Raw genomic sequence first — 18,059 nt, forward strand, 5'->3', positions numbered from 1 at the left:
GCCACGTGGCTCACCTGAAGGATAAAACAATGACGGATGTTAAGAATCAGTTTGGTGTTTTTTTCCGGTTTTCTTAGCTTTACCTCATTGAATATCTTGTCTTCGAGATGACTTGTTGGGTAAAATCAGTAATACCTGAAAATAATCTGCATCTTTCCTATGCACACTTCCTTCACGTCATCCACTACAACCTTAATCTCCTGCACCGAGCATGTAGTATGAAGCTCAGAGTTCCCCCAGATTAAATGTTGGTAACGGAGCATCTATTCAATGTTTAACCTGCTTTTTCTCTCCCTAATGAACCCCATATCTACTTCATAAAACAGGAAGTGTTCCCACACCAATCCCCAGCTGAATTTAACGCCGTGAAATGTTCACCGGGCCTTTTGCTTGCACTGCTATGTCATAATAAGCACTTAACTGAACATTTTATGGTTTTTATTGAAGACGTAACATCGGCACCACGGGACTGATGTCTACGTTTCATCAAATAACGTTTGAACGGAGCGAACTGTGATTGTTAGAAAACATTTAGCGTTCAGCTGAGAAGATAAGCTGCGCCTCTAAGAGCCAGACATTTAAATAAATCAATAATTCCCTCATTGTTAGGAGGGGGGGAAAGGTTAAAGTGTGACACTAGTTTACAGTTTGCACGTAAACATTCAGGTTTCAGAGGATGTGAGATTCAGTGCAGCAGTCTGCCTCGAGCATCTCTTCCTCTGATGTGTGAGCATTATCATTCACTCCTGACACACCGCTGCAATCTCAGTAATGAGACCCTAAAGTGGATTAGGCAGAGCGGCCGCTCCTTCTCCTGCCCTCCTCCTCTGGTTTATTGCCTCCTCTGACTGTGCAGAGGAGCTGATTGACTTTCTCTGCAGCTGCACTTTAGCAGATTTGAGATCCCTCAGCTCCAACGCCGAGCTAGCCGCATGGGTCATCCGAAACGCCGCCACCGGTTGGTAACGCAGAGCTGAGTCAGAGTCTGCAGACAGATTCACACCTGGTGGTCAGCCGAGCAGAGCTGCTTCTACAAATTGAGTCGGACGTTCTTTAGCTGTTTGCTTGCAGCTTTTTTGCCTTTCGTCCTTCACAGAGATCGTTTGTTTGTCTCCAGTTCACAAGTAATTCAAATCCACTTACATTCAAGCTAATTCATTCAAGTCGGGTGCATTTTAACTGAATCCAAATTTAATTCATTTCTGTAGCGTTCGATTCAGTACATTTATTAAAGTCAAGGTGTTGCCAGAGGTCTCCTCTGTTGGTTTTTTAGTGAGCAGAGTCACCCTTTGGCCTAATTGAGCGTTTTGTTTTAGCCCCTGACGTTGTGTCGAGTGTTTTGTTTCGGTCTTCATCAGCAGCGTCAGCACTGACTGAGTCGGGAGGAATTCAGCCAGAAAAGCGGCTCCCGGTTATTTACCGCCCTTCCACTGGTTTTGTGTGCCAAGCGCTGAGGTGTAATTTCATTTCCTTTCCTCCGATCCCTCCTTCCTGCCTTTCGGTCGGTGGCACCCCTGACTGGCAGATGAAGCTGCGGTGATCTCAGCCATCTCCGCACTCAGATTAGAGGCTGTCAGGCTTTCCTCGAACGTCTCGGTGCCGACATCCAGCCGATGGGAGCGCAGCCAAAAATCGATTGGAAATATTCAAAGCTTTCTTTCACTAAATAATCGTTGTTTCTCTGAAGATCTCTGGTCTTCCTGTGTGTGCAGCCGTAGTAAAATGATCTAACTTAATGACAGACTGTTTGTTTAATTCATCGAGCCCACAGCCAGGTGTCCCTGTAACGTGCAAACAGCCTCTGAGTGGTGATCTGCAGACATTTAATGTTTTTAATGTGTGTTTAAAAGTAGGAGTTTACTTTAAACATGTCGGCAAATTCTCATACTTCTAAAACACCCCGTATGATCAGCGTTCATGCAGGCTGCCTTATGACGGGCGTGAACGTAGTATGGAAAGAAAGAGCGGCCGTTTTACCGTGCCGACCGATGTTAAATAACAAAGATATTTTAGTGAATTTAAAGCTTGTTAGCCTCACTGATACCAACGCGCCCTTTTCACACAAGTAGATAACCCCGCTCTGCTCGCCATGACCTACACAAGCTGTTGGAACGCGGCTGGGTTGCGGCAAATTTGGTGAACCTGTGCAGTTAGCGCTCACGAAGTGGGTTTCCCCCGCTTTGTCCTGCTCTCCCGTAGCCTCGCCGCACTCACAGGACACAGCTCTAAGGCTCGAGGGTAGCGCCCCGCCACCGCCATGGGCCTCGCATCTGTGCCAGGTCGTTTCTACAAGCTCTCCGTAGTTACGGTTGGAGCCAGGGCATCGGTCCTGCGTCAGATTCGTGACGCCCGAACCACACCAGCGGGAGCAGGCCCCATGACGTGGATACCCTGCGCACGCTCAAAACCATTATTGACCGGTGCCTGAAGACCTCACCGAGACCCTGCAGAGACCGACCCATGTTCCGGTCATCATCCAGTGTGACGGGGGCCAAAAAAAGAGCAATAATCAGCGAGCGTCAGAGGAGGATCGTTCTCATTAGGCGTTGTTTTTGGCCAAGCACTTACAAATGTGATAAAAGTGTGAGAGAAATAAGATCTTAGCGAAGCCGCTATGAGAAACAAATGAATCACAGGAAGCAGGAATGCTACCGCTGCTTATACTCCCTACTTTTATCAGTGTTTCGCCTTCGGTGCTAAACTTCACGCATTGTTGTCACAGCAAAGCTGTTTCCATAGCAACAGCTCATTTCGTGTTTATCCCGTTGTACCGCTTATCCAGATGTGTCGTCACCCGCGGCCCCTCATATCATGGGATTGATTTCTGCCAGATGGGGAAACAAACGTTGACTTAACGAGTCAGAGTCCGCGTTTGATCGCTGTTGTTTGGGCCACAGTTAGAGTTTTCACCTAACAGCCTATCAAGGTTCGGTTCTTCATCGCGTCGCCACGATTGTTTGGGTTTTCCCGCCTGGATTTCTGCGTTTTACTTTTACTTTCTTTTTTGTATCTGTGACACAACATGTACTGAAACGGTTAAAGGTAAAATCCAAAATGTACTGCAGGGTTTTTTGTTTTTTCTTTTCAGAGCATGTTTTGTTCCCGTCTGAAAATCCCAAAAACATGTTGTGAAATGACATCATGTGGTGAACTACCTCTTCAGTTGCTGTTTTCTGTCACACGAGTCTTTACTCAGCGCAGAGTTAACGGTACTACACGTATTTAGGCTTAAATATCATGAAAAAAACAAACAAACATGTGATTATAAAAACCAGAAATCAGAACCGAACAATCATTTTGGGTTTTGTATTTAACTGCGTATGAATCGTTGGCTGGAGGCCACCAGTAATCCACGCGATGTTGCCACACTTGTGTTTAACGTCAAGATATTTTTTTGGTCGGCCGCTAAACCAGCGGAAAGTCCCAGAGCCTCGCTGGTTATGATCAGCTCCCACCGGTTTGTCAGGGCGTTAAAAAAAGGGAATCTGCGTGCTGCTTCTTGTAAATCGTTGTGTTGCCTCTAAGTCAGAGATGGGCAACAGTTTACACCCTGAGGCGCTCGAGCTTAGGCAATCTGAGCCTCTGGTTGTAGTAAAAACGCAGGGACCTGAGTTTGCCTCATCGATTACGACACCAGATCGTATTTCACTGCTGGAACATCACAGAAAAGCTTGGTTCTCACTCATTTTCAGAGCCGATTCCGGACTGTTATGTTAGGAGACACTTTCAGGGCTTTTTATCCCTTTTTTCTCACAGAGGCGAGTCTGTGATAAACTGGTCAAAGTGTCTCTTTATGTTGTACTCCTGGAACACTGTTTGGATGTCAGTAAATGAATAATAAGGAGGTAGTTTTAGTTTTAACTCATTCATCTTGAGTCCTTCTGCCAACACAACCAGTGGACCTAATAATAAAAAAAAATAGAATATAAAGCCTGCTTTAGTTCGACGTGTTTAGATTTAGATTTGAGGGAAACTGATTGACCAATTCGTTTATCTCTGTCTGTCTGCGGACAATTTCTTGTCCAAGCTCTCTGAATTGACGCCCCTTTTTACATAGAAATGTCAAACCACCCAGCTGGACACCACAGGGGTCAGGGATGATCCCTACTGATTTCAAGGTCTCAGAGTCAAAGGTGAAGATCACAAGTGGCCCCCTTTCTGAAAACCTAATCTATGCTTCAGCTTCACATCCCAATAACACAGAACTGTCAAAGCCTTTGTTCCCGTCGGGTGTGTTACGTAGCACTGGCGGTACTCTGACGTAGGCCCAGCCTGTAGACAGCACGTGGCTGACCCCAAAGGAAGCTGATCATAATGTTCTACTACCTTTGGAAGGAAGCATGTGTTTATCCTGGAAATGGCAAACAAAAAACAACAAGTAAAAATGGGCTTTTTTAAAATCGTCCATTTTCTGTCTTGATTTCTCAAAATTGGCATTGGCCATAAAAAAAAACAAAAAAAAACAAATCTGTGAATCTGGATGTTGTTTTCAATAACATCTAAACTCGTTACAATGAGTTGTAAAGACATGGAGGACATTAGGTGCTGGATGGAGATTGTTTGGCCCTTGGACCAGGTGTGCTGTAAGGGAGGACGGCCTACACGTGAAACCGGTCGGACTGTTTTTTCTTTTTTTTAAGCTGTTGTTGATCTAATCATCAACGTGGGTCGCGGCTCTGTCACACAGTTGGAACACAAAGGATGAAGGACCCGTGCCGACCAGTTTTTGCCTCAGGCGGTCCACGAGTCCAGCCCACCGTCCTGATCAGGGCCACTCCACCGTTGTGGCTCCTGTGTTGGGAGCTCAGGCTCAACAGGCTCAGCTATGCTGATATTTCCAACGCTTCAGTCAGAAACTTTCACGTGGCAGGGACCGTCATTTGACAATATTTAGACATTTGCCAATATTTAGACATTTGCCATTTCCTTCTTTTGGTTTGGAAACCCTGACGAAAACGGCAACCTCTGTAGGCTGAAATGCCCCCTGAGGTGTAGCTGTGGGCTGCTTGGTTTCACTTCGAAAGCTTTCTTTTTGTTTTTTTGTTTTTTACAGATAGGCAGTTTTATTTTCTGCCATCCACCTTAACAGATAAGAACTGATAAAGGTTTTCTCTCCTGCCAAGAATAAGTGGTTTGTCTCTAAACTCAGAGAAGAATGGAGGATTGTGCAGACCGACTCTATAACACCAGTTTGACAACACTTTCCTTTGTGTCGTACCTTCTTAGGTGAATGTGAAGCAGCAGAGTCAGAGCGTCGGGGTTTTATCGAAATGAGCTAGACTTCCTATAAATGGGGCCGTGCTTCTTCTTCTTCTTCAGAGGGAATTCACTCCTTAAAATACTTCCTGATAATTTATAGGAGCTCATTTTTTTTTAGTTAAAAAGGAAAACATTTGTTATGGCGCCGAACGCTTAATGTTACCGGGACGTAATCAGCTCCTTGTAGGTAGAAATAAAAGTCAACCTTTTTTTAATTTTTTTTTTTTTTTTGCCATCTCCAAAGGAGCAAAGACCGAAACACAACATGTGGATCCTCTGCCGGTGATGTTTTTCTATCTAAGTTGCAGTATAATCTTTTTTCTTTTTTTTTTTTCATTCTGCAGAAGTGAAATTGAATATGTGTTTTCTTTAGCTCATGAGAAACTTCCTCAGAAAGATAAAAAAAAAAAACTGAAATTCACAACATGATAATGTTTCATGGTGGAATTTGGTTCGAAGCGCAGAAAAGTGTAAGAAAGCAGACCAAAGAAAACAAAATAAGAAAACCAAAACATACCAGTTATTGATGCTTTTAAAGCTTATCAGTAAGTCGGAAAATTCATCACCTAAACCCCTGTATGGTGCATCCATCAGTTGTTTCAAAGACTTTATTTACACACGGAGCAATATTTACACCATCGTCATCTAAAATAGACAATATTTCATAAAGGCTGTTGAAATGAAACAGAAGTACTTTGTTATTCCCATCTACATCATGTTACAGAACACAGTTTGGTTGATGATTCGCATCCAAAACACAGAATATTACTCAGGTGTTTCTCTCACATTAAGTCCATCTTCATTGTAAAACCAAAACAAGCTTAAAAGAAACAACTGGCTTCTGCAAACAGAAGCTTATAAGAAGCCGCCCCTCCGAGTCCGAACAAATCAAAACAGGACAAGAAGACACCGAAGAGAAACCTGTGAGAAGCTCTGACCTGAAATACTCTCAAACGATCTTGCAGTTAAAAGGGGAAATGCGGCACAGAAAGCTGTAGAAGTAAAACGAATGAAATGAGGAAGAAAAACTGATGCAAGAGAAGAAATCAGATTAAAAAAATGTTTAAAAATCCCAGAAATGGAAGTGGAGCTAACCGAGGTAAGCAGGTGATCATCAGGCGATTTTTTTTTGTGAGTTAAAAAAATGAGTTTTTATTTTACATGGAGTTTATTTTTAGGCCAAACATTTAACAGACACTTATTGCTTAAAACCCAACGTGGAAAGGAGAAGAAAACTAAAGACTAAAATTATCTCAGTAAAACCTGAACCCAGTCTCCAACATTAAAGGTCATTAAAGGTCATTAAAGGTCCTCTCTTCCTCCTCCTCCTCCTCCTCCTCATCTTTAGTTTTTATCACAAGTCCCCAAACCTTTCAGCTTTAGACCCTCAAAATAAAATCGGACGGTTCCACACGTTATTTTATTTGCATAAATGAAAACAAACTGGATCGTGTCGTCAGCCTGTTGACAACTAACCCCGCTGGGTTCCTCCGCGGGATCCGATGCTACGGCCGCGCCTCGCGCCGTAACTGAGACCGCAGTGTCTATCAGACCTGTGTGTTTTATATCTGGACGTCCTGATGGTCCAAAAGCAGCCGGTGAGGACAGGGTCCGCTTCTGCTGCAGGTCGAGCTTTCAGACGTGAGATTTTCATTTGTTCTCCACAAGAACCAAAAGAAAAAGTTTAAAATAAAAACGATTATACCTTCATAATCCTTATAATATACTCCCAACAACACTAGTTTTCTGTGTTAACGTGGTATACTGAACCTTTGACTGTATATCTGAATATATTTACAGAGCAGAGCCTGATGAGCTGTTTAGTTGACGTAACATTGAGTCTAGAGGTTGACCAGTTCACTGGTGGACTGATCATTCAGGTTCCTACAGCAACGAACATCACTTGACTTTACTGAGCTAATTAAAACACAGCAGCGTCAGTGGACTTTCAGCCGTGGCAGGAGTGCTTTTTGTTTGGTTTGTAACAGTTCCCTCACAAATGTCCAACTCAGATCCAGATGAATGTCCCCCAAAACAATTTAAGATACAAAAAATAAAAAAGCTTTTATTGTATCGTATGCGATCCTAAAACTGCCCTGATTTCTACATCAAGTCGTTAAAACTCATTGTTCTACACCAACTGTTTTTTTTTTACCTCTTTTAAGTCTTATTTTATATTTGAAGATGTCCTTCTGACCTGGTTCAAGCTACAGTGAGAAAACTGCAGCATCGTTGAGCGATCTAACCTCGATGAGGTCACGGTTTGCAGAGCCGCTCTGCTGGTTGGTTCACAGACCGCAGCGTGGCCTCAAAGAGGGGTGGGGTTCTCACTGAAGACACTGGAAGGAGCGAGGGTGGAGGTGTGTGTGCGTTGGAAGCAGCTGGCTGGCTGACTGCCGCGTGTGTGTGAGTAGGCGGGGCCAAACAGGAAACGATGAGGTCATAGCAAAGCTTAGAGGGAAGAGGAAGCTGGGGAAGAGGCTGGAGGCGTGACATTGGTACAGAGATGAGCTCAGCTACAAAGGCGTGGGCTCTCCTCCCTCCCTCCCCCTGCAGCTCCCTGACTCCCCGCTCGGCTTGGCTGCTGCCAGTGTTTTGTTGTGACAGCGAGGGAGACGCTCGCCTCGGTAGAATGAACTAGAAGAGCGAGGTGGTGGAAGGGGGAGAGAGAGAGAGAGAGAGAGACGCCGGCTCTCGCTGCCATGGTGGGAGATCTGTTCTTCTGGAGCTTCTGCTGTCTGAGACTGTGGAGACGGGACAAGAAGGTGAGGATGATGTATTAGTGAGGCGGCTGCCGGGTTGCGTAGCCTCTTTCCATCGCGCCTTCGTCTTTCTTTTTAGAACCCAGTTTAAACCATGACGCCAGGTTTAAACTGGGTCAGCGTAACTGCAGATCCACTCCTCCTTTCCCGGCGTGAAAAACTAATGCGATACGGCATGCCTGTTATTTTTAGGAGCCATTCTTTCTCAGGGTCCTGAGATAAACCACGTAAAACTCAACATGCACGAGGGCACGCGGGGAGATTATCTGTATTTACCTGTCCTATCTGGCCACGCTTGTCGGTTTCCTCATTTTTGTGAGGTTTTTTTTTATTGCGTAGAGGCTTCTCAAATGAAAGCAGAGGCCTGTGTATGTTGTGGTACTGTACTGTTTGTGGCAGATGGGGGGTTTTCCATTCAGAGAGCATCAATGTGGCCCACTGTCTCCAAGCTTAGGCTTGCAGTCTAATCTGTAGCCTGGAAAAAAAAAACAAGTATTCTGGACAGTTTTGAGCAACTTCTTCTTTTTCCCCTTACTTCTGCTCAAACAGCCTTGACTGCTACAACACGTCTAAACTTCAGGAATTTCCTTCGACTTGTTTGCTCACTTCTAGCTTCCTCTTAATGAGTAGAATGAGGTAACGAATATGTGAGATGCTTTTAAGTACTTACTAAAAACATCCAAGTTAAAATGAAGTCACAGCTTCTGTAATTTGATGTGGTTAATAAGTTTTTTACTGTGAGTTTGACCAGCATATAAATCCAAATGGATTCACCAAAACCAGTGTGGAAATGGATAAGATACTCTCGGGAATCTCTAAGACCCTAAACGAACCATTGATGTCACTGTGGAGCCTCATAAAGGATCAGCTACATCACTGAGTAATTAATCAGTAGTGACTATGTTCAAATCTTGCCTTGATTTCTCAACCTCCGGTGCTTTCAAGGAATAAAATAGTTTTAAGCAATTTAATGGCTGAACAGTTGGTACATGTCTGATCTTAGTGTGACACACACTCGTTTCTCCTAAAGAAAAATGTGAAATGAAGTGGATTTAAGGCAAGAACATTGAAATGACTTCAACTGTTTTGTGGGTAAAATGGCTACCAAATCTTGAGGCAAACATGAAGCACAAATGAGAAGCAGAAACTACAAGTTGTAGCTAAACTTCTGCAACCCATTTCAATTATTTATGAGCAACTGTGACCAAAGGGAGCTCTTAAATATTTCACTTAAATCTTACTGACACCATAATCTCCAAAGGTGCCAAGGAAAGTCAACATGGCCGTGTCATTGGGATACTCTGATTTACTGCCAAACATGTTTGGAAGCTGTTTAGCTGTGAGCGTCACACCGTCATAAATTCCTCTAAATGGTGTTCGAAGACCCATTCACATTCCTCAGTAAACTTAGGCTAGCTTTGTAAATCTTTGGAAACAAATAAAGCTTCCAGGCCATGGCGGTGCCTTTGGCCAATTCTCGTCCACTGAAGGTATTTAGGTAAATCTGGTTACATTGTTTCCAGTTGTTTCTCCCACAGACTGCAGTCATTAAATAATCGGATGATAGCCTTTATCACCGAGTTTTATGCCACACAAATGTGTGGCTGTTTGGTAAACGAACATAAACGTAATTTGCATTTCTGGACGCAACTTCTGTTTTTTGGGCGTACATGAAAAAGAGGGGGAAATGGTGTTTCCGCCTCCGTCGTTAATAAAGTCTGGATTTAAAGGATGTAGGATCTGACCCCGAACGCAAATGACTTCAGCCAATGTGCCTAAAATTTGTCTTTAAGGGTGGTTACTTTTTATATTTTATTTTGTTTTATTTTTACACCTAATTTTTTCGCTTGCTGTTTACTTTCGCTTTCTTTTTCTGTATGGTCAGGTTTAAGCAGCTTAGTCATTAAAATCACACCCATCCGTACTCTCCGCCGTACAGCAGAAGGCTCAGCTTTCTGCGGGGCCTCAGTGTCATGTCCCACACAGTGCAAACATGTAAAAATATGTCTTAATAAATAAACACATTGCACTCAGGCAAGTTGCACTAGAATAAAATTATTGTTGAAACTGTCTTGCGGCTAATAGGCAGTAATCTGGGTTGTATATGCAGTTACGGTACTATTTATTTAATTTATAAATACAATAGGAGCACTTAGTGAGCTAAAGGTTAGCGTAAAATGTCATCTGGTATTTACTAGAACAGGAAAGACTAGGACATTTTAATAGTGCAGGCTCACTGCTGTGTAGATAACATTACTAGCTAATGCTTAAACCTGACGTTAGCATGCTAATATAACCGGAATCTCATATTTGACCATTAGCTAACTTTACTAGCTAAAGGTTAACCTGACATTAGCATGCTAAAATTACCAGATTCTCATATTTGACCATTAGCTTACATTACTAGCTAATGCCTAAACCTGACGTTAGCATGCTAATATAACCGGAGTCTCATATTTGACCATTAGCTAACATTACTAGCTAATGCTTAAACCTGACATTAGCATGCTAATATAACCCTCATTTAGTCAAAACTAGAAAAAGGTGTTATGCGTTATCGCACACGATATCCTGTTTGCCCTCAAAGTACGTTTTGAGGATGACTCTCTGCTACAACCATCCCAATGTTTAGCTTAATATTTGTAAAACTAACAGTTGTAGCTATTTAGCCGTTACCAAGGTTGATCAGCTGTGGCAGCCATCTTGAATCACGTTGACCCCAAAAGTCATTCAATTGTTGTTTCTGAGAGTTTCATTAAAATCAGTCCAGTGGCTGATGGGAAAGCGGGAGCAGCAGACTTTTAAGGGTTTCTGAAGGTCGGGTAAAACATGTGACAAAGAGTAGCTGAATACCGTTATCTTCCTCGGTTATCTGTGAACCACGTGGGCCCACAAGCCCCGAGGGAAAGCTGTCAACAGTCTCTGGTTTATCTGGAGAAGAGGCCAAATTTGTCCACATAACCAGATAAAATGAAGTCACACAGCCATCAGCATGACGATGAGCTCACACACAGACACACACTCACAGCTCCTATGACTGGATGGGTCATATCCACTGGATCCAGCATTAGACATGTGATGTCCCTCCACTCCGTCTTATTAAAGCTGCTGGTCGTTTGTTTTATTTTGAAGCTTGTTGTTTTTCTCTTTATATCCACGTTCTGGAGAGGAAGCATGTCGTTAATGTAAGGGCAGCAGCTGTCACCCGTCAGATGTGGTCTTTAAAAAGGGCGTGTGTGCGTATTTATGTGGCTGCATGGGAAGCAAATGGCAGCCTTAGTGCTCGACCTTTGCGTCTCCGTCCAGCTGTCCTCTCGGGGTTGCACCTAAAGTGACACAAACGAGAGGAAAATCTATGAGAAACTGCGGAAAGCAAACAGTTATAGTAGAATAGTTGGATAAACTTTAAAAATCATCACATTTTCATCTTCTTCCTCCTCTGTTTAAAGTTACTTTTCACGTCTCGCCGAGTTTGTCGATACGCTCGTTTTTTTGAGGCTTTTTTTACGGAGCTGCTCAGAGCGCAAATTAAAGGTTAAACATCCAATGAAGTCTTTATCTGCTGTGTTCTCCCCTTCGAGTCATTCGAGGGCCGTACTCTCCTTCGATTGTTCTGTTTGTTTTGTTTTATGAGGCGGCTCCTTGGTTGGTCTGCGTCTGAGGCTGTGGCATTAAAAACATCAGGGTGAAGTCAAGCCGAGAGAGCTGAAACACATATACATACATATATATATATATATATTATTTTCTTCTCATAGTTAAAGTTATGAGTTCTTGTTTTACTCTACAGTAGTGCTGAGTTGATACCAGTTTTTTGTTTGACAATAATATTCCTAATGTTATATTTCAGCTATAAAAACTGAAAAGTTAAAATACAATAGTTGAAACATTCTTTGTCCAGCTCTGCTGTATCCAGTGTCTCTAATGAGGGTAACACTTTATTTATTTATTTATTAACAGCATTAGCATTTCAGATGAGGAGAGCTGGCGAGAAGCTGGGTCCTTTAAAATAATTCTGCCTTTCAAAGCAAAAAAAAAAAAAAAAGAAACCTCAAACTCCGTCTCGAGGGAGGAGGCGGCTCGGTTGATCTCGACCTTCGGTTCTTAGCACTGTTGCTCATGTTTAATCGCGAGGTGACTGAACTAGTGGGGCGTTCGCATTAATTCATTCTCGTTAAGGTGAAGATGCTCGTTAACGTCACGTGGAGGTGGAGGCTGCTTGATGAGTTGTTTCAGCTGACAAGTCACGAGCTCAACGATTCAGACGTTTTGCACGATTGTTATCACCCGCCGCTGAGTTTGTCTGTTAGCAAAAATATCCCATGAACCACTAGGTGGATTTTAATGCAACTTTCAGGAATTAATCACTGGGTGAAGAGCTGCAACTCAGTTCAAGGTAATAAACATCAGCCAACGCAAAAAATGGCTACAACGGAGTCGGTTTTACAGATATTGAGCTGAAATTCGGCGCCTTGGTAGTCGAGAATTGTCTCAAACACAAACTCAAATCACTAACAGAAGAAGTGGGCAGGCTGGTCTCTTATTTTGAAACATTTCTGGTTTCGATAAGCAGCTCGAGCCGAGCTCCCCCCCGCCGGCAGCAGATCTGCCCGTGTGAATTATCGGCTTGTTTCCTGCTCGCTGCTTCGGCGGTAATTCGATTCCGCCCCATCGTTTACGAAACCGGGCGGGCCTCGAAGGCCATGTGGCTGCAGCAAACTCAATCTCTGCTCCACACACACACACACACACACACCTCTCGGCGAGCAGACGTCGCCCGGTTTCCCAGAGCGAAACCTCCTGTTGTTCACCACACCCCCCCGCTGGTGTGGCTTCTTCCCCTCAAAAAGAACATTTTTACTTTTAGATCAACACTCCCTACTCCACCTTAATAGCTTTGAAGAATATATATTTGTTTTTTATTTTTTAAAAGTGTGCCGGTGTTTTTGCTTGGACAGGTCGCAGGAGAGCAGAAATATCACCCAGAATGCTTCAGCTGTCTGAACTGCCGGACGTTCATCGGCGATGGAGACACGTACGCTCTGGTGGAGCGCTCCAAACTCTACTGGTGAGCATTCACTGCATAAATAAACTGATATATATATATATATATATATATGTATATAAATAAACTGATATAAATAAATAAATAAACTGATATATATATATATATATATATATATATATATATATATATATATATATATATATATATATATATATATATATGTGAATGTATATATGTATATGTATATATATATATATATATATATATATTTGTGAAAATCAATCCTTACTGTGAATGAAAACACATGCAGTGAAGCTGATTCAGATTCATGTCGACAGTAAATATCTAAGAGCTGATTTGCTTTTTAGGCTAACTTCCATCAAACATGAAGTGATTCAGCCCAGGATTTCAACAAGCTGAACCAGTATATGCATAAATGTACAATTAAGCTCCTGTTTGTAATTTCCTTTAACATAAATTAGAAGAAACACAACATGTGAAACTGTATAAATCAGCAAAGACGCCATCAGGCAGACAGTTTAGTAGAACATATCTTCTAACACGAATGGTTGCTTTTTATCCAAATATTAATGCATCATTTAAACAAAAAGAATCACTATTTAAGGAAGAACGTTTCTGAGCTGGGAGCCTTTTATAATAAAGATGTTTTTCCTCTTATAAATAATGTTTTCCTCTTTGGAACCATGATGTTAAATCGGCTCCATCATTGTTCTCCTTCTAAATAAAAGACTCAATGTTTGAGCAGGTTTGTTTGTTTCCATGACTTCCAGCAGATCTGTTCTTCGATAGTTCGGCTGCAGGTTTATGGTCCCAAAATGTAAATGTGAAGCTTTCAGACATGGGTGGATCTGATGCATCGTCCTGCGGTACGATGATTTAAAGGAATCCTGCTGTACAGACCAAAAAAAAAAAAAAAGTAAAAACAATCCTTGAACAGATAACGGAACATTCAGGAAGCTCCCGTGTCAACATTTCTGAGTAATTCTGGGATCAAGTAAGGACACCCAGATGCTAAGATGGTGTCAGTGTGCCGAAGAAGTGTTTTCTTTGTGATAAAGTTCAGCTGATTCTGCCAACGCAGAAACAACATATTAGAAATGACTTGTTTTGGTCACAGTCATGTCTGAAAGAGAAACAGGTACAGCTTTGTTGTTGTCTTGTTTCTTAAATTGCCTCACTGGGTTGTAACAAAGTCGGGTTGGATTTTCCGGCCCGTGTTTTAGGATCTTGATTGTAAAGCTAACCTTACAAGATGTATTTGTTCACGCTAAGGTCAGCCTTAACTCGGGACAATGACTGCACAGTGAGCCGAAGCAGCATCCCGTCAGCAGCATGTGATTGCTTTAAAAATCCGATCCAACGAGGGAGAGAGTCTCCTCTCGTTTAAACCTCGCGAGGTTTTCCTCCCCAAACGCTCATTTTCTCCCTCCCTCCGTCCTCTCCTGCTCTCCGGCTCCAGCGGGCACTGCTACTACGGGACCATCGTGACCCCGGTGTCGCTGCCGGACTCGCCGTGCTCCCGGATCCCGCACACCGTCACGCTCGTGTCCATCCCAGCCTCGGACGAGGGCGACAGCGGGCGCCGGGGCCGAGGCTTCTCCGTGGCCGTGGACCAGCCGCTCGGCCCGACCGGCGGCTTCAGCCCCGAGCACGGGCGCACCGTCAGAGTCTCCCAGTGAGTGTGTGTGTGGTGGTCGTCTGATCTTGAGTTTCTGTCAAAATAAAAACACGATCAGTGTAGAAAACGAGCTCACCTGCTCCCCTGTTTCCCAGAGTGGACGCTGACTGCGTGAGCCCGGATGTGAAAAACTCCATTCACGTTGGAGACAAGATCCTGGAAATCAACGGGACGCCCATTCACAACGTTCCCCTGGATGAGGTACCCGCCGCCGTCACGCCTTTTACCGTTTGGACTCTCTCAGGTAAAAAAAAAAACGTCTGAGCTGAACTGACTGTTTGCCCCCAGATTGACCTGCTCATCCAGGAGACGAGCCGGCTGCTGCAGCTCACCATCGAGCACGACCCTCATGCCCGGGAGAAAGGAGGGGGCTCCTTGGGGGCTGACGATCAGCCGGACGGCGCCTTGTTTACCCCGGCGTCAGAGGGCCTCAGCCCCACGCTGCCAGTCACCCAGCCCCCCAACCCGGACCTCTGCAACCTGAAGTCCCGCATCATCACGTAAGAAGCGGCCCGCTCGCTTCTCCGCTTTCGTATTTTGATTGCATCTCACCTTCGCCCCTTCGTCTCTCTCTCTCAGGCGGAGTTACAGCATCGACAAGTCGCCAGGCTCCAGTACCGCGGCGTCGCCCATCTCGCAGAGGAAGGACATCAACCGGTCCGAGTCGCTCCGAGTCGTCTCCAGTCGGACTCACCGCATCTTTCGCCCGTCTGACCTCATCCACGGAGAAGTGCTCGGAAAGGGATGCTTCGGACAGGCCATAAAGGTAGGCGGCGGCGGCGGCGGTGACGGGGACGCATGTTTACATCAGCAGACTGTTGTCATACATAAAGTCTCCACCGGAGGGCAGCGTTCAGACAAGTTAGACACTCAGGGGAGGACGTCTTTTTTCTTTTGGTAACTTAATCTTTGTATGATTTCTGTCTTTGTTTAGGTGACGCACAAGGAGACCGGGGAGGTGATGGTGATGAAGGAGTTGATTCGCTTTGACGACGAGACGCAGAGAACATTCCTCAAAGAGGTGAGCGGAGAGGTGTGACCCGTCAGGAGCATCAGATGAGCTTTAACGTCATATCGTAGATGGTTAACATTAACTTTAGGTGGTGAAAGGGGAAGGTTATCACACAATACTTCAGAACTCAGCACTTCGACTCCCTTTTCATCCGGCCGTCCGATGGAAGGATGATCACCGCAGCGTCTTCCTGCTGGCCCAACAGAGGCAATCTAAAGTTAGCTGAGGAGCGACGCCGCTGACGGTTGTTGCGTGTTCATGTACGCCTGCCTCTCCCACTCGTACGCAAACGTCCGCTCGGCTCCGTTAACCCCCCCGCCCCCATGTGCAGACACGATGCTGAGGGGTCATCATGTCCTGCGTGACTCGTGTTACCGTTTCACTATCAAATACTCGCAACTCCGGTTGGCTGTTCATGTGGGAGTTCCTCTTGTTTATACATGAGGTCTCAGCTTCAGGTTGCAGCAGCTTGACACGCCTTGGAATCAGTGCAGGAAGGAGAGTAAAACCTGCCAACAAGACAAACCCCAACTGCACTTCGGCCGGGTCATTACTCCCAGTGGCTGCTTGTTTGTAGCTGGGCCGAGTCTCACCTTACCGCGTGTCTTTTAATCTGATTTGGTGAAGAAGGACAGATGTCTGTGCGTATTCGTTGGCGTGCCTGCTCCTTCCGCACAACTCGGCCTTCAGGAGAGCAAAATCTGCTCCTAGAAGCTGCTTCCAAACTCCGAAAGTGCTCGAAAGCTGGAATTAATTTGACCCCTCTGCCGTTTGTTTGATCCAAAGAAGATGTGGTAACGGTGTGTGTCCAACATCCTCAGGTGAAGGTGATGCGCTGCCTGGATCACCCCAATGTGCTCAAGTTCATCGGAGTCCTCTACAAGGACAAGAGACTCAACTTCATCGCAGAGTACATCAAGGGAGGAACCTTGAGGGAAATCATCAAGAAAATGGTGAGCGTTAACGAACTGTGTTGTGTTGTTCTTTGATTTTCAAAAACGTGGCGGATTGGACGGCTGGTGAGTTAAATCTAAGTGTGATTTCTGTTTGCAGGACAGTAATTATCCCTGGAACCAGCGGGTCAGTTTCGCTAAGGACATTGCTGCTGGAATGGTGAGTTCAAACGCTCCCTGCTGTTTCCACCTCTGCCTCCCTCTAGTGGTCAGAAAAGTGAGCTGCAAGAAATTTAATAGAATTTGAAAATAACTAAAAGCATTTTATTTGTTTCTAGAGATAAATACAGTTGTCACAGATAAGTGTAAACAGTAGAATGTGTTGTGAGGCTGTTTCTGCTGTAATTATTCATGTTTTATGTGTTTTTATTCATGTTGTTTTTTTAATTATTCATCTGAATCCTGTCCTATCTGTCTCTCAGACTTACCTCCACTCCATGAACATAATCCACCGGGACCTGAACTCACACAACTGTCTGGTCCGAGAGGTGAGGTCATTCGGTCCGTTTGTGTCTATGTTTTAATAAACTAACGTTCCTTGGAGGAACACATACTGTCTGCCGCCTTTCTGGCCCAAGTTTGAAACTAAGATCATCTTTTTACTCTTAGTTATGGTCGTTTTGCTCAAATCTTAAAAATAAATAAATCTTGTGTGATGCAGTTTGTGTTGGGGATCAGTCAGATATTTTGCTAACAGACAGATCACCTGCCACCTTTCCTCGTGGCGTTGATAGCTAAGAGTTGAAGTTCTCAAGAAAAGCTTAAATCATCACAGTTTCTTGGTTGCGATTGAAACCACGCTGCGTTAAAGAAAAAATATATATAATTTAAAAAAAGCAGTTTTTGACCCGTTGACTGATTTTTAGGACAACACCGTGGTGGTGGCAGACTTCGGCCTGGCTCGGCTCATGATCGACGACAAGCACGAAGAGAAGCTGACGCAGGGGAAGCTGTCCGGCCTGAAGAAGCCCGACCGCAGGAAACGGTACACGGTGGTGGGGAACCCCTACTGGATGGCTCCAGAGATGATCCACGGTACGACCCACAGGAACGTCTGTGCTGATAATGCAGAACTTCACCACTTTTATTTTTCTTTCTTCTTCTTTGTCCTGTTTCTAAAAATAAACAAACCAGCTTTTTTATGTCCTCCCCAGGGAAAAGCTACGACGAGAGAGTCGACATCTTTTCTTTTGGCATCATGCTCTGCGAGGTAAGAGACCTTTTGTTTCATCTGTTGATTCACGACTTGTAGGGTTTTCCAAACGGGTTTTTTTATGATGGGAAGCAGTTCATTCAGCGGATCCACCTCATGTTAACAGTGATTTTAAACGCCAGCACCCTGCTGGCTAATACGAGGTGAACGCAG

The 18,059-nt window shown here is 44.2% G+C and overlaps 1 protein-coding gene across 3 annotated transcripts in view; it reads left to right on the forward strand.

Annotated features, from left to right (window-relative positions):
* The window catches only part of limk1a (LIM domain kinase 1a), a 41,692-nt gene that overhangs the window by 20,423 nt on the left and 3,210 nt on the right, over positions 1-18,059 (forward strand). For 2 of the 3 annotated variants that reach the window (XM_017433403.3, XM_037981635.1), the window contains 11 exons: positions 12,980-13,089; positions 14,510-14,725; positions 14,824-14,929; positions 15,017-15,228; positions 15,308-15,494; positions 15,663-15,749; positions 16,562-16,693; positions 16,794-16,853; positions 17,116-17,181; positions 17,560-17,728; positions 17,848-17,903. In XM_017433403.3, the coding sequence (XP_017288892.1) occupies positions 12,980-13,089; positions 14,510-14,725; positions 14,824-14,929; positions 15,017-15,228; positions 15,308-15,494; positions 15,663-15,749; positions 16,562-16,693; positions 16,794-16,853; positions 17,116-17,181; positions 17,560-17,728; positions 17,848-17,903 (1,401 nt within the window). Of the gene's footprint in view, positions 1-7,817; positions 8,025-12,979; positions 13,090-14,509; positions 14,726-14,823; positions 14,930-15,016; positions 15,229-15,307; positions 15,495-15,662; positions 15,750-16,561; positions 16,694-16,793; positions 16,854-17,115; positions 17,182-17,559; positions 17,729-17,847; positions 17,904-18,059 lie in introns of those variants that run through there. The other variant, XM_017433404.3, reaches the window with a different exon arrangement.

The sequence above is a fragment of the Kryptolebias marmoratus genome, linkage group LG2 (assembly GCF_001649575.2).
Source record: "Kryptolebias marmoratus isolate JLee-2015 linkage group LG2, ASM164957v2, whole genome shotgun sequence".
NCBI classification, from domain to species: domain Eukaryota; kingdom Metazoa; phylum Chordata; class Actinopteri; order Cyprinodontiformes; family Rivulidae; genus Kryptolebias; species Kryptolebias marmoratus.